This window comes from Protopterus annectens, chromosome 11.part0, assembly GCF_019279795.1.
Source record: "Protopterus annectens isolate FY-2018-M chromosome 11.part0, PAN1.0, whole genome shotgun sequence".
NCBI classification, from domain to species: domain Eukaryota; kingdom Metazoa; phylum Chordata; order Ceratodontiformes; family Protopteridae; genus Protopterus; species Protopterus annectens.
This window is the reverse complement of record NC_056745.1, coordinates 137,381,364-137,406,054: the sequence shown is the minus strand read 5'-3', so window position 1 is coordinate 137,406,054 and position 24,691 is coordinate 137,381,364. Positions and strand designations below refer to the sequence as shown.

The window sequence follows — 24,691 nt, the reverse complement described above, 5'->3', positions numbered from 1 at the left end:
GCAGTGTGCCTGCCTGCACTGCACTGCAGACAGGCACACAGGCACAACTAGAGAGGGTACCTATCTGCATTGCAGTATACACCCAGGATGCGTTACATCCCAAGATGCTTTTCCATCCAACCGTAATGTAACTTTAGGGAACAGTAATGCAGTTACTCACCTATGTTATGCTGAGCAACCCATCACCAATTCTTGATGGTCAGGTGGTGCACTCCCTTTACTGCTCCATGGTGTACTGCCAGTGACTTGTTTGTGAATCATGTACCATATTGTGGATCTTCTGTTGCATATTAACTGTGTACCATGACTATTCCAGGTGAGCAGTTGTTTATGTTCCTAAACAATGGCATACTGAGCTATATGAACAAGTACTACGAATTTCGTAAGACATGGTACATACTATATACAGTGCACCAGCCCAATGCAGCTGTATATAAGGTTTGTGACTAGCACCCTGAGAAATTGAAACAAAGTGAACTGTTAAAGTTGCTTGAAGAGTAAGCAATTATCTTCTGTGTTTCATTTTTATATGTGTAAAAACAACTATGGACTAAAGGAGCAAGACTGCTATCTAGTAAAGTGTGCATTTCCTGAAACATGTTTTTCAAATGTGATGTGTGTTCAGTTCCCTAAAGTTCTGAGTGTGGGAATGAAATTAATACTCAGAGGCAAAGTGCCATCCTTTTTGCACTAGTGGAGAACTTGTGCACTCTTACACACAATGTGACACTAGTGAATGTCACTGCAATTTATTCAAACTGGAAGAAGTTCTGAAATCCTTAGCAAAAACTAAACACAGTCAGTTCATGAGAGATTCAAACTGCCTTGCAACAGAAGTTTTTTTTCCCGTATCCTTTATTTGTAAATTCATGGACTGACCATAAAAAACATAGTAGCACATAACTCACATTGCAGATAGATAGAGTTGCATCACCTAATCATTCCTTGTGGTAAAACGAAAAAAAAAAAAAGAAGAGAAAGAACATAAAAGTGAAAGCCATTCACTTAAATTTTCCTCTTCTAACAAATAACATTTCCGTCCTTCATGCAGTGAACTCTACAGTCTATAATATTTTCAGTTATCCATTAATTATGACAGTATCTTACAGTAACGCTTCGCTAGCTTTCTTAAAGGCAGGACCTACTTCCCAGATTCCCTCATAGTTCGTTTTACTTCTTAGGAATAAAATATTCTGCCACTGAGCAGATAATACTAGAAATAAGTACCAATCAGTTGAGACTATGCAGTCCAACTTAAGCCAGGGTAATGACATTTAGTCCAAGACTAGACCTATAGCCCTAGATCTAGACAGACACCCCTGCTCTGCAAGATATATACCCACACTCCCCATTTAATTACAGGTTCCTTGAAAATGGGTCCTGTCTTGAATCCGCCCACAGCTTCTTAACCTAGGTCCTAATTTCCTCTAAGGCTACTGCCAAAATATTTTCCCTCTTCTGCCCACTAGCTATCTTCCTTTTACCCACTGCTAATATCAGAAGTTTCACTTTGAAGACTGAATTTTAACAACTTGTTCTCAATCCAAATACCCATTTAACCAATGTTCCCTCATTTTAGGCAGACATACTTCTTTCCATATAGCCATAAATCTTTACCACACATCAAGTATCCTCTCATATCTCACCACATTATTTTATATTCTCCCCCTAGTTTACCACATTTGAAACATTTGTCCTGACCGAGCCATTCTTCTTTGCCTTCTTAGCTCTGTGCCATCTGTGCAATAATTTCATTTGCATTTAAAAGCATGTAGCAACCCATTTTTATTAATGCAATACTTCCCGACTACCTTCCCAGATATTACCATCTGATCACATACTATATTCAACAATCCATCTTTCTCCATATCCTATCAAACACTCCAAGTTGATTCTTTCCACTAAGATCCTATAAATACTTTTGTGTAACCCCTATTCACAGCCCTTCAGCACTAATTTTAATTTGCTCACTTTCCCTTTCTTTGACAAAATGGCTCACCAACCAACTTTGACTGCATTGTATAGCAACAGATATATATTGTCCAGTTTCCATCTACTCTGCAACAAATCAAAATCTATGAAATAATCATTACTCTTCTCCTCCAACAGGTCATCCACAAAAATCAAACCCTTATCTGACAAAATTCTTATCAAGCCCTCAAAAATATTTATTTGCCCTCTCTTTCAAGACTCTAACTCTTATATATCTCTCTGTCCATTTCTACCCTCACCTTAAAGTCCATCATACTCTACATTTTCCTTTTCTTTTGCTTTTAATCCTTCCTCGTTCTTAATCTAATTTCCTTTATCTCTTTTTAAACACCTTTCTTGAATTATCACTTGTGACTCAGGCAAACTTATATTTATATAAAAGCAATCAAACCACATTACAAGTACTATACATCACATATATTGTTATATATCATGTAATACAAGCAATAGTATATACATTATTCAGTGACTGCCTTCTGTTAAAACTCAGTCCTCCTCCAAACCATTTTTCTGCATGAATTGTTCCAAATATTTTCCATTTTTTAAACAAGAGACATATCCATTAAACCACCACTCATGACACAGGCAACCATACATCCATACAAATGAAAACAAACTATATTGACATATCTATAGCTACAAACACTATACATCATTTGCAATCTATCCAGTCACCATCAGTCAAACACTACATTGCCCACTCAAACCCTGCCCTCCCCCAAACCTCACTTCTCCATTTCCCACAACTCCCACTTCCTTCCATGCAATTTGCTCTCACCCCACCTCCAAAGACTCCACCTCCAGTTGACCCATCTCTGACACCACATTCACCACCTCCAGCACAGCTGGCCTAGATCCCAATCTCTACCTTCCAGCAACCACCTTCTTGGCAACCACCATAACCAGATTTAGCAATGCCCTAACATGTCCAGACAACTCTGACCCTGCAACACAACTCAGAAAAATTACCTCCCCAGCCACACCAATTTGCTCACCCTGCAACCCTTACAGAGTAGCCTTCAGGTGACAACTCATCACACTTCCAAAACCCATGCTCCCGATCAGCTCCCTCCTCCCCACTATACCACCAACACCCGCCATCCACTTGAGAAAAAATTCACTTGAATTTACCAGGAGTACAAAAATACCAATGCAACCACCTCCAAGTAAAGACCTCAAATCACCAGACTCTGCCACATACTTGGGAGCCACACATACATGCTCCCATGGCTTCCCTGTGAACCTCCCACCCAACCTTTCCTCCCAATCCCCTCCAACCTCCCCTGATTGACTCCCACAGTAACCATGCAATACTCTACACTCTCTACTAATCATCCCTTCTTTAACAGCAGCTTCCACTCCACACCCCGTCAAAAACTCCACCAGTGTTGGTTTTCTGCCCAGGATCTCCCCACTCTCCTCTCCTCTCTCCATCCACACTCTGACATCAATCCCTTATAAGGAAGGCACTTTCAGCCAGTAGTCCAAATAAACATCAATGCCCCCAACCACCAGCTCCCAACACTATGGCTCCTCCATCAGTCTTCTATAGAAAACTCCAGCCCTCCCCAGTCTGCATCCCCAATTGCAGTCATCCCCATTGGCAGAACCACCCCTGTCCATTCTCATGCTGGCCCACTTCCCACAATACCCTCTACCACCCCATGAACACAAATCTTTGCATGGATATTGCACCCTCCCCAAGGATATGCATCCAAAATCCCAGTCTTCTCACACCTCTCAGCTGTGCAGCCCCAACCCCCCCCCCCAAAAAAATCAGGCAATCCTAAACCACCCTCCTCCACCTGAAGGACCAGCCCACCCCACTCAAATTCTGCTGCCCCCCCCCACAGACACAATCCTCTAACTCTTCCCCAACTGCCATCCACAACTTCTTCTCTGGTTGACAGAAGCATGCCTGACCTGTGTAAAAAAACAAATGGATTAAAAACACCTTGAGTGCCTGCATTCTGGCATTCACATCCACAAAATAGAGCCTCCAACCTCCTAGTCCTTGTACCACCCCCTATTGTCTCCTCCTACACATCCCCAGCCAACACAATAGAATCCTTGCCAAACCACACTCCCAAGTACCTCATTTTGCTATGTCCCTACAAACGTGGGGACTGCTGAACCAATTTGTGTGTAGGCACACAGCCCACAGCCACTGCCCCTGTTCCATCTTCATCAATTCTGCATCCTGAAAAGACATGAAACTGTCCCAAAATTCTCCAAGGCACTGAAACATCCCCTTCTGGTTGCATCAGGCACAAAACACCACCACCTGCAAACAAAGCCAGTCTCTCTTGACCACCATACAAACAACACCCCTGAATCTCTGAGTCCGTTATTTTCTTTGCCAGTGGTTCTAAATATAACGCAAAAAATTATGGGGAAAGAAGACACCCTTACCTGGTTCCTCTGCTCAAACAAAACTTATTAGAGAGGAACCCACCCACTTTAAATTTCACCTCTGATCCCTCATATGTCCTCTTTCTCAACTTTATAATTTTATCAGGAAATGCAAATGCTTCTATTGCCCTACTCATAAAATCTCAGTTTAATCTGTTGAATGCTTTCTCTGCGTCAAGATCCACCAACAACAGTGGCATTTTCTTAGATTCTGCTTCCCTCTGCATCATCATTGTTCTATTCATGTGGTCAAATGTTTGCCTCCCCTTCACAAAACCACACTAATCCAAAAAAAGAACATTTTCTCATTATATGCTGCCTCACCTGCATCTGCACATTCGTTGAACCATTCCCAATAAAGGAGCACTATTGTATCACTCTTATCAAAGTTAAAGACTTACCAGTTTCTCTCAGATCACTTCTACTAATAAAATCCCTTGTATACAAACTACTCAATCTTAACTCTTTTCCCTTTTTCCTTGTAGACTATATATCAAAAACAATGACTACAATCTTTGTTTCCTAACTCCATCAAATTAAGCTGCGCTTGGTTGACAATTCCTTTTCTATCCTGGCCCATAACTTATAGGTTCACAGGTTCACAGGTAAGTACTAAACTAGATGTCTTTTGCAGGCCATTTTAAGCCTACTCAATTTCCCTTTTCACGCTCAAAATAACATCCCATTTGGTTTTAGACTGGCCTTACTCATGCTATGATCGATAATTATATATTACCCCTAATAATAATAACTGGGATCATACCATGGATAACCTGAGGGGACCCATGCATGGGATAATACATTTAAGAGTTGCCTCTGTTAGTAGTATAGGGAACAGTCCTGGGGTAACTTTTCTGTTTCACATCCATAGATTTAAGTTGCATTTGAATATGGACAGGGATAAACATTGTTTTATGTGGATGGGGAGTCTGTACCACAGCAGCAGTATCCTATGTAAGATATACCTGTCCAGCCAAACCATTCTGTTGATGTTCCAGAAGAGGTTTAGATCCTAATACTGAGTATTTCTGATGCCATATGACTTGCTGATGTGCAGTTAATCCATCAGTAATGGGACAGAGGATACTCTGTATGGTTTTGGATGGCGCAGTGGTGCAGCGGTAGTGTTGTCGCCTCACAGCAAGAGGTTTTCTGGTTCGATTCTCGGCTGGAGTGCCTTCTGTGTGGAGTCTGCATGTCCTCTCTGCGTTCGTGTGGGCTTTCTCCAGGTACTCTGGTTTCCTCCCATTTTACAAAGACATGCGTTTGGAGCATTTCTCCACGGGCCTCTGCTGAAAATTGGCTTTGTTCCAAGTCGGACTTTCCCAGTAAACAAATGTTAAGTAAGTAAGTATGCTATCTGGTCCTAAGATTTCTTACCTCTTTATTTTTCCCTTGCATAGGGATTTTAAGACTTGTTTCAATGTGATTTCAATGGAGACTAACTGTTATGGGATAGTGGAAAAACAATGTGGGTAGGTGATGTAAGGTTAACTCTAATATTGATAAGCAAAGGCATTCCAAATAAGGAATCACCTAACTGGAAAATTTTGATTGGTATGCAGATGGCTTGAGGTGTATCATCTATGCTTCAGCATGTGATTCAACCAAAGCCCAGCTCCCCCGCTGTGTTCCCAACCTCTACCAGGGATTAACTATGGAGGGTTACCTGAGTATCAGCTCTCTCACCAGGATGGACAAGCTCATTCTCCTTACTTGTATCAAGTACCCGAGCAGCTAATTAAGCTCAAGTCAGGATTTTATCCAGCTATGCACACAGACGCATGTTGAGCCAGACACTTGTTTGCTATTTGTGCAAATATGTTTAAGGTATAGATCCTCTTACCATTAATTTCTAACTATCTCCCCTCCCCTTCCAGGTAAAAAGCAGACTTCCTGGAGGTGCTAGAAATGTATTAGGAAGATGAGGTTACAAATAAAGTAACAGGGCTAGATTACATACTAAAAGAAAGATAAAACATAACCTTTATAAAACTTATATAGAAGTTCAGCTAATCTATCAGTAGGTGTTTCACAGGATGTAATGAATTTTTGTTCTTTAAATACTGAAAGGTTTTGAATAAAAGATGGACTGTCCCTATTGATTCTGGTAACTTTAACGTACAAAGTAATTTCTTTTTCTGATATTAAATTTCTGTCACAATTCTCTATATTAATTTGTTTTAATGTTAACGGTATCAATGAAATTAATACCTTGTGGGTAACAGACAGACAGAAGACTAGGGAAAAAAATGTTTTTCTGATTGGAAATGAAATAAATGTGTAAAACAAACAATGAGTGAAGAAATATACTCACCCACTTCAGATGAAACAAGGGAAGGACTTCTCTCTCTCTCGACTAAAGCCTCCATCAGTACCAAAAGGACTTCTCTCTTTCTCGACTAAGGCCTCCATCAGTACCAACAAACATGTTGAACATGCAGCCTTAAAATTCAACCTAAACTGGACCCTAATAGGGACTACAGTCAGTCTGATGACTTGACCAACAAGACCAACATTATATCTTCTACTAGTTTTCTATAATCATTATTAAGAATAACTGAAACAGTAGAACTTCCCCCTTAGACTGGGATAAAAGAGCCTTACCTAAAGTGGAATATCCAGGCTTCTCTGGCACCATGACTTCAGGATAAAGTTCTTTATGTTCCAACATTACTTTTGGAAAGACTGATGCCACTGTTTTTATACATTTGTCTGGAAGATGACACAAATAAGGTGGCTAAAAATGAAGCATTAGGACTTACTGTTTCACAGTGAAATAAATAACAAGTTGACTTAAAGCTGAATGCATGGTTGCCAAAGCCATCTTCAATATCTGGATATTTAAATTTCCTTCCGCCTCCCTAATAAATGCTGATTCTAAACTCTTGTTCTACTCCATTTACTCCTGCTCTTGAGGCATAGGTCTTGGCTAAAAAGCATCTGCAACTGTCCAGTTTTTTTACTCTTGTTCTTGAACACAGGACATGGCTAAAAAAGATCTGCCGCTCAGAACCATAGCCAGGGCGGCATGAGAGGGGCAACTGCCCCAGGCATAAAGGGTTGGATAGGCCATCCTTCATCATGATTTCTCACTCTCAGTCTCTTTTTAGTGCAATAAGTCGGTACTGCATTTGAAGTATAACCTGAGTGCTGTAGCTCTCCGTGTGTGTTCTACACTGTAGCACCTGTTTGATACATTTGTAGAAAGTAGTTTAATAGAAAAAGTGGGTTATCTTTTAGTTTTTTTAACTAAGACATGACTGCCACAGCACTCCGTGCAGGCAGGGTAAAAACTGTAGCTCCTGTTTGTTACATCTGTAGCAAATAGTTTGCTACAGTTTAAACAAAGACTTTTTTTTTTTAAACTACTATATGAGCACTGTAGCACTTCATGCAGGCAGGGAATAAACTGTAGCACCTGACTGTTAGATTTATAGCCAGCAGTGTGCTATAGTTTAAAAGCAAGTTTGTTTTTGTTTTTATAGACATATGTGCGAAGCAGAAAGAGGATCAGGGGCAGAGCACAGAAACATGACCTAAATGGCTGGGGTAGGAAGGGGGATGTCATGCATCTGGCCACATGGTTGGTGTGCCAGTAAAAGGAATGGCATTTTTTTTTTGAAAGAGCTGGTGGGAAGGTGTGGATCTAACTGTAATAAGCCAATCTATAAAATGTAGAGATAGGCTTAATACAGTGAAGTGCCCCCCCCCCTTTTTTTTTTAGTTCTTCAGGCTTGGGGGATAGATCTGCATGCAATAAGCCAAACTCTAAAATGTAGAGATCGGTTTAATACAGCAAAATTTTTTTTGTTCCTCACTTGAAGAGCTGAGGGAGTAGGACGCTGATTTATGGTACCAGCATAGGGTGCTGGTAGAGCCAGCTACACTGCTGTTGCAGCTGTTCGGGTTAACTGAAGTGGTCAACAAATAACATAAATTAACATGATTACAGATAAATGACAAGAAATATGAATGGGCTGAAACTCTAGCCAAACTCTGTGGCCAATGAGAAGTAGATTAAACCCTAAAGTTATGAGCTGACTGAAAATGTAATCTAATATGCAACAGAATAAAAGCTATGCAACTGATATAGTGCATCTACTGATCAAAGACCAGCTCAGCAACAGATAATTTTGCAGTGTATTCAAGGAGGATGAACACTGTTATATTTGAAGTAATGTTTTTCAACAGACCTTTTTCCATTCAGGGAAACACACACAGACACCAAAACACACACACACACACACACACACACACACACACACACACACACACACACACACACACACACACACACAAACACACACACACACACACACACACACACACACACACACACACACACACACACACACGTAAGTGCCTATCTCTGAGGTATATTTGTCATGCTAAACATTTAAGCTGCACACATTTTTTTTAATGATGTAATTCTCTTTTTAGGATACTAAAATACTGTATCTAACATCAGTTAGTCCAAAATCTTGAGTAATTGTAAAATCTTTGTTGTACCATTAAAAATTATTACATCACCGCTGTGTTACAGTGTTTTGCATTTTCTATTAATAGACTGGCAAGCTATTTCTTTATTTTTTTCTGTATCTCTAGGATACATCTTCTAAACACCTACAATGTGGCTGTTAAAGCTCCACTGGACTCCACTAGAATATCCCTACTGTGTAATTATCTAAACCACAGACTACTGTTGATCACCAGTCCGCAAGGTATATTCAAGTTAAGCATTTCTCTGCAGATTGTGAGAGTAAATGCTTGTTGAATCTTAAATGATGAACTGTTAGCATAATTTTTATCTAAAAGTCTGTGTATAGCTGATACCCTATTCGCTTGAGAACTGGTCTTATCTCTCAGTTTAAAACGTCTGTATATTTTGTCACTATTACTACATCACTTACTTTTTTTTTTCTTTTTTTTTTTTTTTTACTTTATGAACAAGTATTAAGGTTTGTTGTTTAAGCACTCCCAACACAGGTTGCTGTATTACAATAAATAGTTGATCATATACAGTTCTGATTTTTATTTACTACATAATGCATTTTAGAAATCTGAGAATACAAATTCTTACTTTGCAATTTAAGACATGTTTAAATTACAAATAATGCAGAACATTTTTATCATCCCCTAAACCTAAAAAATGCTTGGAATCATAAATGTCAAAAAGCTCCACACACAATAAAAATGATAATGTAAATAAAAAAAAAAGCAAAAACAATAGTCAGATTGAAAAATACATAATGAAGATTTTGACAAGTTGTTGTAAGCCGCATGCCATAAAGTCTTTTCCAAGGCAGATACAGTCTAATAGTTATTTACTTAGTGTTTTTATTTACATTTATATATACATACATATAAACATGAAGCAGATCCCAAATATTCAGATAGTTAGAAATACCACAGAGAGTGCAACCACAGAACAACAAATGGACAAAGTACCTACATCAAATAAATAAGCAAACATATAAGAAATGTCATTAACATGTCACCAAGCTAGAAGTGTATGTGCAGCACTGCAATGTAAATAAAGTCAAAGATATGCAGAACAAAAGCTGTCTGACTAGGGAAAAAAATATTAAACAATTCTATTTCAAAAATTATATTTGTAAATCCTGGATAACTGCAAACCAAATCATGAATATGTTTCTTTCTTTCTTATTTTTATTTATTTATACTTTTTTGTGGTTTCAACCATATTTGGTTTATCTCTAACTAAGCAGCCTCAAATATCAGAATGCAGCTTTTGACAAATGACAAGGTACTCTCAGTAACTGGCATTTCCTGGACTAGAAGGGGCTGGCTCAAAATGTATCTGCCTGCCTCTGTATCACTCTGTACATTTCACTCACCTGGTTTTTGTCAAGCTCACAGTTCTTGTATTCCTGCTCTCCCTGTTCCTGAAACGTGACAATAACGAAACCCACGAAGATGTTCATCATGAAAAAGGCAATGATAATAATATAAATGATGAAGAATATGGAGATTTCTACCCGATAGTTGTAAATGGGACCCAAGTCTTCTGTATGTGAGTCAATGGACCTATACAAAAGTCTAAATGAAAAAAGGAAAAAGGAAACATAGAACTATTTATGCACATACTGTATTAAAATTCTATACTAACATCTTAAATAAAAACACAAACCCAAATATGTAAGTCAGAAAGTAAAGAAAGATCTTCTAACAACATCATCAGTAACATACTTACAGTAAAAAGGAAAGAAGGAAGGGAGAAATATGTTTGAAAAACATGAAATGCCAGACAGGAGATAGATTCACCCCAATAATTCAAGATCACATATTTTTAATGATAAACAACTAAATCATTGAGCATACAATTTACAAGAAAACAGAATTGTAGGTTATACTTAAAAAACCTAATAGTATTCTGAAATCAGCAAATAAAGAATGTAACTTTCTGGTTTCATCTGAGTGTATTTGTTCACCAGTCTAAAATATTCACATACTCATTATTTAAAAATCAAACACTGAAAGATGAAGGCAATGCAATAATAATATCCCAGGTAATGTTAGATCATGTTGCCTTGTTTCCTTCACAAATTCAGAAAAGTGAGTTGGTCAAGTGCATTATTCTGTTCAATTTTGGTTTGGTTAGTCATTAATGTTAGACTTTCAAAGATCTATAGTTGCAAAAGTATGTAAATTTATTATTTGCTATTGCCATACTGATTGTATGGTTATCTGTATAAATTAAAGTTTACCTATATAGTGTTTATGTTACTCCCAAAAGAGACTTTTAAAATTACTCAGTCAGAAATATTGGGAGAGGAAATGGCTGTAACTAAGGAAATCTCTCTTTTGAGTTAGGACATAGGACCAGAACTGCCTAGACATAGTAAGGCCTTGTTAAGTTTAATTCTATTGTCTTCCAAAAAGCAATTACTGAGGGGTCGTGCCAAGATGGTGAACAGTTAATAGTACTGTATTTTTGCTCTGCTTCATTTTAACATCTCGGACAGGACTTTTACAGAAAATTTCAAAGAAAATGTTTCAAAATTTGATGGTTGTATAATTAAACTACTTCTGAAAAAAGGCTTCTACAAGAAAAAGTAAGTTTGAAACCTTTTTCATTGCTTTTTCCTATCAAGAAACAAATTCCCTCAGAATGAGCCACTCTAAACCCAACGTACAATGCTCAGTCTATACTCAGCAACATCAATGAGCTTTCTATAACGATGGATAAATTGGACAGCAAAATAGACAATATTAATGAGGAATGTAAAAACAGGAAGAAGGGTTGAGTAAAGCTTTTAAACAACAATCTTCAAGAATTTCAAATATAAAAAAGGCAACGACTAATCTAGATAGAATAATGCTTGAGAGTGAGAATAATATTGGATTTCTCCTGAAACAAAATAACTTATTTCAGGGAAAAAAAAAAACTAGAAAACAGATCCAGAAGGAACAACATTAGGACTCATGGCATCCCTGAGAAAGAAGGAGACAGTGTGATTCAGTTTCTAAATATCTGTCTGCCTAAGACATTGAACCTGCCTGAAGCTCTTTCCTTCATTATTGAGAGGACACACAGATCACTTTCCAACACATTAGTAAAGAAATATTCACCTACACCAGTCAGTGATCATTAAATTATTTTCCAGCCAAGATAAAGGTCTTGTTTTAAAAAACAGCATGAACTAATTATCCAGTTAAAATAAAAGAAAACATTATAAGATTTGACAATAATTATTCGACTTCAGTTACGTCTAAAAGGAAAGCATGTATACTTCTTATAAAGGACTTAAAGAAAAACAGTATTAAAGCACAGATTTTGTTTCCAGCAAAAATAAGATTCATTTTACAAAAGGACAGAGGACTTTTAACACTTTGGAAGGTGCTCTGGAGTTTATACAGAGGAATAAAATTCTAGAGAAAGTGGAAGAAATGGGCTGGAGTCTACATCTCTCAAAAGAAATACAACAAGAAACGGATGGTCAGTTAAAGACAAAAACAGTAAAAAATGAAAGATAAATGAAAAATAAATTAATTCTCATTGTAATATTTGTTCCATAACACAAAAAAGTGTTTGAATATCAAGGATTTTATATATATATATATATAAATATAAATATATATACGGGATCCGGACACATGCTCGACTAGCATATGTCCGAATCACAAAACACAAAACGTTCCACCACAGATCTAAGAAGAGTGAAGCCAAAGAAACGGCCAACTGAATTTTTTCCCCGAGGAAAGAATTCGCTGTTCTGCAGCTTTGCTATTCTTAGCGTTTGCTAAATAGTGTTCGATATCAGAACATTCAAAGTTTTAATACTTTGATGTTCTGATATAGACCCTAAATAACTACTCTTGATTTACAATGCTGATATTTTTTATCTCAGATATTGTCTCTGTTAAATGAAATATTTTATCTGTAATTAGTATAACCTAAACTTTCACTGTCATTTTTTCTTTAGAGATTGTATATTTAAATGCAATTTGTACTAGTACTTTTGTACTTACTATAACAAAAAGAAAACTTCTGTTGTAACTTTGTTTGTAATTATTGCTTTGTTTTTGGAGCTTTTCTCCCCAGGACTCCATTGAAAATGGGTTTTTCTAGGCCCAATGAACTATCCTGGTTAACCAACTGCAAATAAATAAAAATAATATATATATATATATATATATATATATATATATATATATATATATACTAATTAATTCCAAGCAGAGCTTAACCAGGCAACGAATATCAATTTGATGAAGCTTATGTAAAGAAACAAACATTTTAAGTTCTTACTATGGTGTTGTGCTACACTACCAAACACAATACTTGGAATATAAAATGACAGCAAAAACATATGTTAAGCTGCATTCTAATGCACATAAGTGGCTGTTTTACATATACAAAGGAAAGTATTGGAATGTCTCTAAACAATTAGCACATCATTGACACCTATATAAGCTGAATTCTTTTCACATATTACTGGCATTCTTTCAACACAAGTTTTGCTGTTAAATCTCCTTTAAATATTGATAGAAAGCTTCATATAAAATAATATACAAAAACCTGAGAATACATCTGCATATGAAATGCTGGAGTCATTGTTTTATCTCTAATTATGCATTGTTACTGTCTTCTTATAATACATCTGGAGCATTTCTCCCCGGGCCTCCACTGAAAACAGGCTCTGTGGAACCTAGTCGGACTTTCCCGGTCAACAAATGATAAAAAAAAAAAAAAAAAACAATTTTAGTAGTTATTCATAGGTTCATAGGTGTGTACTAGGCTAATGGCCCTAGAGCCTTTACAAACCTAGCCCAAAAAAATTTGCCCAGGCACCCTGCCACCCAATGTTAGTTCACAGTGCCCATATCCAGTAGTGCAACTGGAATGATCCCTGGAGTGCACTTTCTGTCACCCATCCATGCGTCAAGATTTCTCTTAAAGAAGGCCAGTGAGGTGCTCTGCTTAACATAAATGGGAAGCTTATTCCAGAATATGGGCAGTCTTTGGGAGATGAACCTGTCCCTCCAGCATGTTCTGTTAATTGTGGTAATGAGGTTGTGATTTCTGGAGCGTGTGGTGCAGGGGGATTGGGATTTCTTTTGGTGTAGTATTTCAAGTAGGGCTGGGTCAGACATGGCTTTGTAAGTCAAGCAGAGATCACCTCTAAGTAGATGAAAAGAGACTGAGTACATCTGAAGGTTCGTGAGTATGTCCATGTAGGACATGTGTTTAAGGCCTAGGATCCTTTTGTGAGGTACTTTTATGGCCTCTCCAGCTGTTGGAGGTGTCTGGTCAGGTACAAGCTAAATGGGTTGTTATATTCGATGATTGGTTTAAAGAGGGATGAGTAGAAAGGGATGATGACCTCTTTTTTCCCAGCTGCGAAACCTTTGGTTATAAGATGTGCCACGTAGAAGGACTTTCTGACCACAGTGGCAATGTGGTGGTGGAAGGTAAGGTGGTCGTTGACCTGGGTGCCCAGATCTCTTATGGCCCCTTCATGTTCAGTGGGCTCCCATCAACGTGGTAATTCATGGGAAATTAGTTTTTCCCAAACGGGATGATAACGCATTTTTTGGCATTAAGCTTCAGGCCATGGTTCCGTCACCAGTTATTGGTCTCAGAAAGGCCCTTTTGTAGGATGTCTGCATTACTTGGCGAGTTGATAATGACTCTTAGCTTGCAGTCATCAGTGAACTTGGTCAGCCACAGTCCTTCTGTGCTGGCCTGGACTTCTGAGAAGTAGATGCCAAACAGGCCCTGTGGGACTCCACTCATGACTGATCAACAGTCTGACTTGGAATCCGCAACTTTCACTCTGTGGGTCCTGTCTGTGAGCAACCCACCTAGTGATGTAAGAATTGATGCCTAGTTTGGTGAGTTCATCAATGATTCCTGAGTGAGGAATGGTATCAGAGGCCTTGGCCAGGTCAAGGTAGGCTGTATGCACTGCCTTACCCTCATCCACAGCCTTGGTGACTGCCTCAAAGAAGTCAACCAAGTTCAGCAGGCAGGATCTCCCCTTGACAAAGCCAAACTGTGTGGGGTCAAGAGTTTGGAGACTGCCTATATCTTTGTTAATCAGGTCCATGATGATACGCTCCACAGCTTTGCATACCAGACTTGTCGGAGTAGTGGGGCGATAGTTCCCAGGGTCTGTAGTTGTTTTCCCTTTATGGAGCAGGATGACTGTAGCAGTGCGCCATTCGTTAGGGCCATAGCCTGAGGTAAGGCTGTGACTGAACAGGGCACACAGATAGGTGCCAGTTCGTTTTCTAGCTCATGTAGGATGCAGCCAGGGATATTATCAGGTCCCATGGATGCTGTATTCTTGGCTTTGGACAATGCAGCTTTTACCTGTGCCGCGGAAATGGTGGTTACCGGGCTTTCATCTGGTATTGTGACAGGGCTCTTGGGGTGGGAGGTAGAGTTGGCAATGAATCTGTCAGCCAGTTTATTGGCTATATCTGTTGGCTCAGTATAAGAGGTGCCATTGTGCAATAACTCAGAGTAAATATGGGTATTGCCGTTGAGGTTTTTGATATAGCTATAGAAGGCTTTGTGGATGTTTTTGGTGTCAGCCACAATTCTGCCTTCATAGCTGGCTTTAGAGGATTTGATAAGGGATCTCACCTTTTTGTTGAGACTGATAAGGGAAGCGTTCCAGTCTTGTGACTTCATTTTTTTTCTGTAACAGTTGCTTCCTTCTGTTGTAGAGTTTATTGATGGCTAGGGACCACCAGATTGGCTTCCTTTTTTGGAGGAGAGCGTCTTAGTTCTCTTTGGTATGGCAAGGTCCATGCATTTGTGTACATGCTTGTACAGTGCATTGGTGTATGATTCGGCAGTCATGCAGCTATTTTCCATTGGCATGGGTGCCAAGAAGTTAGCCACCTCTGTTTTCAGGAGCCCAAAGTCAGCTTTAGAGAAGTTTTTCAGGGTGGTCACCTTAGCGGGGGGTGTAGGCGAGATGGAGATTTCCATGGTGATCAGTGTGTAGTCATATTTAACCAGGGAGGAACTGACTACAGGTGTGGAGCAACGGTCTCCTATGTTAATGATAACCAGGTCGAGGATGTTGTTTCCTCTAGTGGGTGTCAGAATGAGCTGGTCCAAGGCATTGGAACTGATAAATTCCAGAAAGTGTTGGGCCTGTACATTGGTACTTGAATAGTTTTCCCAGTTGATGGAAAGGTAGTTGAAGTCACCCAGTATGAGAGTATTGGGTTGGACATTGATAGATTCCAGGGTGCTTAGGAAGTTGGCGTGTGATTGAACTGGTCCAAGGCATTGGAATTGATAAATTCCAGAAAGTGTTGGGCCTGTACATTGGTACTTGAATAGTTTTCCCAGTTGATGGAAAGGTAGTTGAAGTCACCCAGTATGAGAGTATTGGGTTGGACATTGATAGATTCCAGGGTGCTTAGGAAGTTGGCGTGTGAGTCTAGGGACATGTTTGGGGTTCTGTAGCAGGCTATGACTTGTATCGCCGTCTTAACCAGTGTTAGTTGTACCTGAAGTTTCTTAGATGCATTATGTTGGGCTACCAGTCTAGAGGTGTGCGGATCCTTTAGGAGTATGGAGACACTGCCGCCTTTGGAGCTTCCTGCCGCATTCTGGGGCCAAAAGATTTGGAATGAGTTGTAGCCTGGGAGTGCAGGGGTGCTTTCTGCCTCTTTAAACCAGGTCTCCATTACAGCACAGATGTCGATGTTCTCCATTTTGAGGAGAGCTTTGAGCGAGTGCATCTTGAGATTTAGACTTCTAGCACTAAGCAGCATGACCCTCAGATTACATTTGTTTGTAGCTGTTACAGTGAAATTTTGTTCTTTGGAACACTGCCTAAAAAAAGTCACTACAGGGGTGCAAGAGCCTTAGCCAGTGCCCGGAATCCCAGGGGTGACAGATGCAGGATCCCTTTAGAATGACACCAGAAACTTAGCCAATTGTTGAAGTCAATCATTTTCTCCTCGTACTGTGGTATCATTCTGGGTGATGGTAGAATACTGCTCAGGACTAGGGTCATACCTGCCTGGGCCACATAATCTGAGAGTTCCATCACATCTCTTTTCATGTAGTCCAGGGAGGTACATCTCAGGGCATTCACACCCACATGGACAATGACTGAGTCATATTTGTACTTGTTGTGGAGTAACCTGAGTGCATGTGTTATGTGGTGGATCCTGGCACCTGACAGACAACTGTCACCTTCTCCTTATTCAACCTAATGAGTGGGATATCAGTGTGGCTCACAATTGAGTCTCCTATGATAAGTACATTGGGCAAAGTGTTTTGCCTTAAGGGCTTGGGTTGAGGGGCACATTGTGGTGGTGAGCAATGTGTTCTCGGGGTTGGTGCTGTGTTGTAGTGGTCGAGTGCACTTCTGTCTCGGGGGGGTCTCTGTTGTTTGGGTAAATTTTTATTGAGAACCTCCGCGAAGGTGGGTGGATGGTTTATGTTTCTATGTGTGGGTTGTGATGGTTGGTGTTTTGGACGGCTGTGTGTTCTATGTAGTGAGTTGCAGGTGGTGACCTTTTCCTCTTGACCAGCTAGTCCTGTCTTGGTTGGACCATGCACTGCTTCCATTTTGGTGATATAAGTGCATCTCTCACAGGTATGAGTGTTGGGAGGTAAGAGGACAGGGTTGTCTGTGTACATCAGACAGTTGCCACACTGTCTCAGAATGCCCAAGAGCACCAGGTTAGCAAGAGAAAGCACAGGAAATTCCCTACAATCATACCAGGAGGGGTGATCACAACTAATAAGTACTGGTGCCGTTACTGCATAGGAACAGCTAGTGCTGATAGCACCTAAGTGTGCTACAATAAATGCTACAAAAGCCTATTAAAGTGCTAGCTAATTAAGCTAATTGAAGTGCAAGAAGTAAAAGAACAAGCACGTTCTAAAAGGAAAATTGAAGAGCAGACTTTCTGGCACCAGTAATAGTTTACCTCAGCTGAGCGCTGCTGCACTGTAAGCAAACAGGGGCTTTTAAACCAGAAAGCTGAAAGGGATTAAAAAGAGTACCCAAACGGCCAATAAACTACAATTTCTGGATCAGAAACCACTCCTCTTGTGGTAAATAGACTACCTAGTGCTTACCACTCCCACTGATAAGCTAGAAGGCTTCCCTCCAACACAGAAAGGTCTGGGGGGGGGGTTCAGAAACTTACAAAACAGTCCTGGATACAGCAAATCTGTATCTAGACTAGACTAGTTACAGAAAAGGCAGGAAACCGGCTTAAAACTTTTTTTTTTTGCAGAAAAGCAGTTAGAACAGTAGCAAAAACACTTTAAATGCAGTACAAGCTAGCACACTTGAGTGTGTAGCAATATTAAGGCAAACACAGTTTAAATAAATGCAAACAAATTAAAAAAAGTGGCAAAAAAACAAGCGCAGAGAGCAGTAAATTATGTAAAAATCAAACTGGAGGCACTTAGAGTATCTCGTCTCCTTTTTGTTGCTCTTGTAGTCTGCAGGATGCCAAAACTGGATCCATGGAGCTTGAACAAGTGCAAACCCACATAAGCACGAGTTTTTAAACCAGAAAGTTGAAAGAGGTGGAAAAACTGCCCAAACAGCCAATAAACTATGATTTCTGGGCCAGAAACCAATCCTCTTGTGGTAGATAGGCTACCTAGTGCTTACCACTCCTACAGATAAGTTAGAAGGCTTCCCTCCAACACAGAAAGGTCTGGGGGGCAGAAACTTACAAAACAGTCCTAGTCTGCAGAACTCCAAAACTCTATCCGCTGACCTTAAACAAGCACAAACCCATGTAAACACGGGCTTTTAAACCAGAAAGTTGAAAGAGAAGGAAAAACTGCCCAAACAGCAAATAAACTACAATTTCTGGGCCAGAAACCACTTCTCTTGTGATAGGCTACCTAGTGCTTACCATTTCCACTGATAAGCTAGAAGGCTTCCCTCCAATGCAAAAAGGTCCGGGGGGGTTCATAGACTTACAAAACAGTCCTAGTCTACAGGATGCCAAAACTGGATCTGCAGAGCTTAAACAAGCGCAAACCCACGTAAACTTATTTACTGATTAAAGTAACTTGCTAACCCTTTATTTTAAAATGAAGGTTAAAAATGAACATTCATGATTGTCCCGGGTTTATCTGTACAAACAGAATTTCAGAAAAGTTATTATCTGTATTTGTGGAAGTATTTGAAAGTTTAAAGTGTTTCATGTTTTTTTTTTATTAGATACATACATACAAATATTTCAAGCACAGGCATTAATGCCCTTATAGAGAAAATATGACAAACGGCCAGTAGAAATACTGAAATGAATCAGCAAACACTTTATTCACAAACGTCTCTAGTCTCTAGCTCTTCGGCAACTAATGCCTTCTAGGAGTACATCATAGAAAAAAAGTAGTGCCATTTTATACATAGATTAACTACCATCTATTAAACAATCAAATAATTAACTAATTAATTACTCTTTTAAAAAAACATTTAGTGCAATAAGCCCACTATTCATAAAAAGCACAGTTATATCATATGTTTCCATGAACATTCAGTATTAAGCCCATGAGGGCTTAAAGTGTCATATTTTAAAATGTCAATACTTTCTTTATACAACAAATTATTTTTATTTTTAAACTCAGAGTCATTAACATGTTCTAAAATGCTGGCTTGCAAAGACTCTGGGTTACTGTTGTAAAATAGTTTAAAATGCATTGCAATAGGACTAACAGCCTTCTCCATTTTAATGTCTCTAATGTGCTCCTACAATCTCAGTTTAAAACTTCTCTTTGTTTCACCTATATAAAAGAGATTGCAGGAGCACCTAAGAGCATAAATAACATTATATGTTAAGCATGTAAAATGTCCTCTAGGACTAAAAGAAACACTATTAATATACCTAAAATAATTAATTATATATTTACATACTGAGCATTTTGTACAACCACTAGTTCCCAGTATAAGTAAAGTGCTGCATAACTTTTCCACTGGTTTAACAAATTATTGTGTACAATGATGTCCTGTATATTCCTACCCCTTGTAAATGAAAAAATAGGAAATTTACATAATGAATCAGAAAATTCCTTAAATTTAAATAAGAATGGCGAAAAATACTTAATAATCCTAACTGTTCATGGGAAAAAAACATTATAGGAAATAACTATCTATCTATCTATATATATATATATATATATATATATATATATATATATATATATATATATATATGTCTAGATTATTGCTTATCTTTCCTAGAATTACTACCAATATTTCTTCTATTATAATTCATAATTTAATTATTGGCTACTAATGAATTATTTTTTAATTTTACTAAAGCCCTACGGATATCTTACAAATAATAACCTCTCTTCAAGAACATGTTTATAGAAGTACACATTTCTTTATATAATTCCTTATTATCAGTACATAATCTATGAACTCTAAGTAACTCTCCAAAGGGTAAATAATCCAACAAATGAGATGGATGGCAGCTAGATTTGTGAAGTAAATGATTACTGTTATGAAACTTGCGATGAATTTTGGTTTTAATGTTTTCACCTACTGCTGTTAAATCTATATCCAAAAAACTGATGGTACTACCCTGTTGAAGCCCATCAAATTTGATTTGGAACCTATTAATATCCACATCTTTAATAAAGGCAGAAAAATTAACTAAGCCACCTTTACACAAAAACACCTAATCATCTATAAATCTATAGTATGAAACAACAGAAGTTCTAAAGAATTTATGTCTGTATAAATATTCCACCTCATATAGGCCCATAAAAAGATTGGCATAACCAGGGGCAAAGGATGAACCTTCACAAAAACAAAAATAATTATTAGTAAGACAAAATTCAACTAGTTCTAATATATAATTACTTAGTGGACTGTCTCCTAGAAAAAAACTTAATAGCTTCTAAACCGTATTGGTATTGAATAGAAGTATACAAGCTTTTAACATTAACAGATACCCAATACATTTCTTCAGTGCACTCAATGCCTTTAATTTTGTCTAAAAAATCAAGAGTCTTTTATAAAGGATGGTACCTTCATAACATAAGGTAATAAGTAGCTATGAAGAAATATACCTACACTGTGTAAGAAATAATTAGTAGCAGAAATAATGGGCCTACCTGGGGGGGGGGGGGGGTTGGCATATTTTTATGAAGCTTAGGTAAACAGTAAAAGTAAGCTATAGAAATATTTCCTTGTATAATTTTTTATCTGCATCTTGCTTAGAAAAATACCCAAGTCTATAGCCTTTAAAAAGTAGATTTTGAAATGCCTTTTGTGCATTTTGGTATTCACTCAATGTCACCTTTGAATATACTTCACTATTGTTAAGATGTTCCATGCACATTTCTATATACTGTTTAGCATGCATCACTACTAAACGATTCCTTTTATCTGAAGGTTTAAAAATCAGTTCTTGTTGTTCCCCCATTTCTTTAAGAACTTTCTATTCATCTTTTTGATAGATTATAAGTAAAATAATCCCCAATTTGCATAAATACTTTATGTGTATGTTCTAAAGAAAAATTGACCATAGCTGAAAATTGTTGACCCCTTCATGCAAAAAAGGTAGAACAAAATCACTAGAACATTTCACAGATGTAGTATCTAAATAACAGTAACTATTAATCTCATCTATATCCGAGGCACAAGAATAAAAGCTGTCATCTAGGTCAGAAATATCTTCATTAGAAATCAAAGTATCATTCATACAAACATTTAAATCACTTCTAGAAAATAATTAAGCAGATGTAATTTTCTACAGGTTCTATATACTTCAAGTTTAAACATATAAGATCTAGGCATCACAGTAGGCACAAATTTAAGGCCTTTGTTTAAAACATAAATTTGTATTTCACTTAAATCCACTTGGGATAAATTAACAACAATATTATTCTCATCAGGAACATGAAAACCACATTGAAAAAGTTCAGTTCCATCTAGTCATTTTGTTACACTGTTGATAAGCTCCTCTATGACTGACAGTTTGTTGTTGGTGGCAAAAACCATCCCCAGTGTTCCTTTCTGATTCTGCTGCTCTCTTCCCATTCTGAAAGTTATTATTTAAATATTGAGGCTTTTGAGCTTGAGGCAAAGGTGGATACTGTTGGTCATCCATATCCCAATCCGTATTAATGACTTCATAGCTTGCCAATATACCAAAACACTTGTTCCCATAATAAGTGCTATGCTGTTCTTAAAAATATTTAAACTAGTACTTGCTTTAATGCAATTTTGTAGTCTGTTCCATGCATCAGCTACTCTGTCAGAGAACCAATTAGTGCACTTCTCATTCCTATAGAATCTTCTACAAAGATTGTCTGATGATTCTCTAGTACTTTTTGATAACCCCAAACATTCCCAGAGATAGTTATCTCTAAATGCCATATATACCTGAATAAGATCTCTTAGATCTCTGTAAAAGACACTGTATAAGTCCAGATATTTTAGTCTTTCATAATAACTTAAATTTTCACATCCATGGATGCCCTTGGTATACTTCCACTGTACTCTTTCCAGTTTACTCATGTTTGTTTTCTTATAGGGTTTCCATATTGTTATTCCATACTCAGGTTTTGGTCTAATATAACTAACAAAGAATGACGTCATCATTTTTGCTTTCCTAGACTTTATAAATGATTTTATACAACCTACAGTTCTATAACTATAATTAACCAATTGGTTGATATGATTAGAAAAATTCATAGCTGAATCTATCCATATACCCAGTTCCTTAAATGAGTCTACAGTTTCAATCACTGTGTACTGTATTAAATATTCACCTTTCAATTTATGTCCCCAAAATCTCATATGCTTAGTCTTTATGTATTTATCAGCATATTATTCTCCTGTGCCCAAATGGTCATTTTAATCAAGTTATTTTGCAGACATGCCTTATGTGTAACACATGCAATCAGTTTACCTAATTTCAGATCATCTACATATAGATTGTAGAACACCTCAGATGAAAAAGTTAGGTCTGAAAGATACAATCTAAACAAGTAAGGACCTAGGACAGAGCCCTGTGGGACACCTTGACTGTAACCAAGGATTTCATCTGTCTAGTTGCTGTATGATTCTTGCCATGTCCTATTTGCAAGGCATGCTGCTATCCATCTTATCAAGAGTACATCAATACCTAGTTGTACTGATTTATTGATCAGTGTTTTGTGTATGACCCTATCAAGTGCTGAAGTTAAATCTATATAAATTATATCACAGCACAATTTTTCATTCATAGCTGCTATTATATTGCTATAGAACATCATATTACAGGTGATAATAGATTTATTTTCAACATATGCATGCTGATATATGGTTTCAAGTCCCAACCTATCCAGTTCTGACAATAACTTATACAATATTACATTCTCTATTATTTTTAAACAATATAAAAGTAGACTTAAGTGTCTATATGACTGTGGGTTTGTCCTACTCCCTTTTCCCTTAAAGACGGGTTTAATAAGCTTATGTCTCCAATCTTGAGGAATTTCCCAATATTTACATGACCTAGTGAATAATAGATATAATGGTACCATAAGTTCTTGCTGGTGTTCTCAGGTCATTGTTACAAATTCTGTCTCCTCTCTGTGCTTTGTTTGGATCCAGTTTTTGCAGTTCTTTTTCAATAAAAATCTAATTTGATTCCAGTATCTGGGGTTACCTGGATGTCACTAGAACAACTTATCACCCTTTTTGCGGAGACGAACTGTTTTGCATAAGATTTTGTAAATATATCTATAATCTGTTGTGTTTGAGAATAAATTTAAGAGTCTGCACATAGTTTATCAATGTGTGTCTTTACTCCTTCCACATCTTATGTATCTATAAAAAGGTTTCCTATTATGCTCAGTATCTTTATATACATTTTCTTAATTTTTTCTTGATCTTGTCTCACACTATGTTTAATCTCTTTGTCCAGCTTGTTTCTTTCAGTTTTCAAAGTTGTAGTTCAACCTCTCCTCCATTTCTTATATTTTTTGTCTCTCACCTTAATCGCATAGCTTGTTCTTATGGAAATATATCCCCCTGATGTTGCATGCCTAGATCCTGATGTTAAACATTTTTTTTGATTTTTTGCATTCAAATAATTTCTCTTTCAAAAATTTCCACATTCTATTTGCATTTTTTTCCACTGAACACCTCACTCTAGTTACTTTTACATAGTGACTGTTTTGCTTCCATATAATCTGTAATTAAACTTCTGTGCATTGGTTTAGGTTTCTGTTTGTCAGAATTATCTAGCAACAAATTAACCTAATATTTAATGATGAAGTGTTTAAATTCACTTGCGAATGCTGCAAGTGTTTCTGTTGATGCAAGTAGAGATAGACAAACTATTTTTGTGTCTTTAACATTAATTTAGCTTTAAAATAAATAATAATATGGAACTTCTTGACCTTTATAATAACAAATATAAAATAACATCTGATAATCTTCGTACTGTAGTCTAAAGAGCAAGAAGAGGTTATAAGAGAAGATGGGAACAGTTCTAGCTATTCTGGCTTATTTAAAGTGAAACGGAACTAAAGCAGCCTTTTGTCTCTTTCTTAATAACATATACAAGGGCTTTCTTAAAATTATTCATATTAAGATAGGGAACATACATGCATGAAGCAGATGCATGAGTTAAATGTACTTAGTCTGATGGGGAGACTGAGATGTAGTCTGTTTGATTTCATCAAGAAACTAGGAATATGTTATTCCATGGTAAAATGTTTTAAGGTTATATTGTTAGATAATATTCTAATTGTTTTAAAAGTTTTGTGCATAGCTGAATGGTCTATGTCATTATCTCTGAAGTATACAAC

The 24,691-nt window shown here is 37.5% G+C and overlaps 1 protein-coding gene across 5 annotated transcripts in view; it reads right to left on the bottom strand.

The window, feature by feature from the left end:
* The window catches only part of LOC122815212 (voltage-dependent L-type calcium channel subunit alpha-1C-like), a 2,602,552-nt gene that overhangs the window by 1,361,221 nt on the left and 1,216,640 nt on the right, over window positions 1–24,691 (bottom strand). For all 5 annotated transcript variants that reach the window (XM_044087523.1, XM_044087521.1, XM_044087522.1 and 2 more), the window contains one exon: window positions 10,266–10,467. In XM_044087523.1, the coding sequence (XP_043943458.1) occupies window positions 10,266–10,467 (202 nt within the window). The remainder of the gene's footprint in view (window positions 1–10,265; window positions 10,468–24,691) is intronic.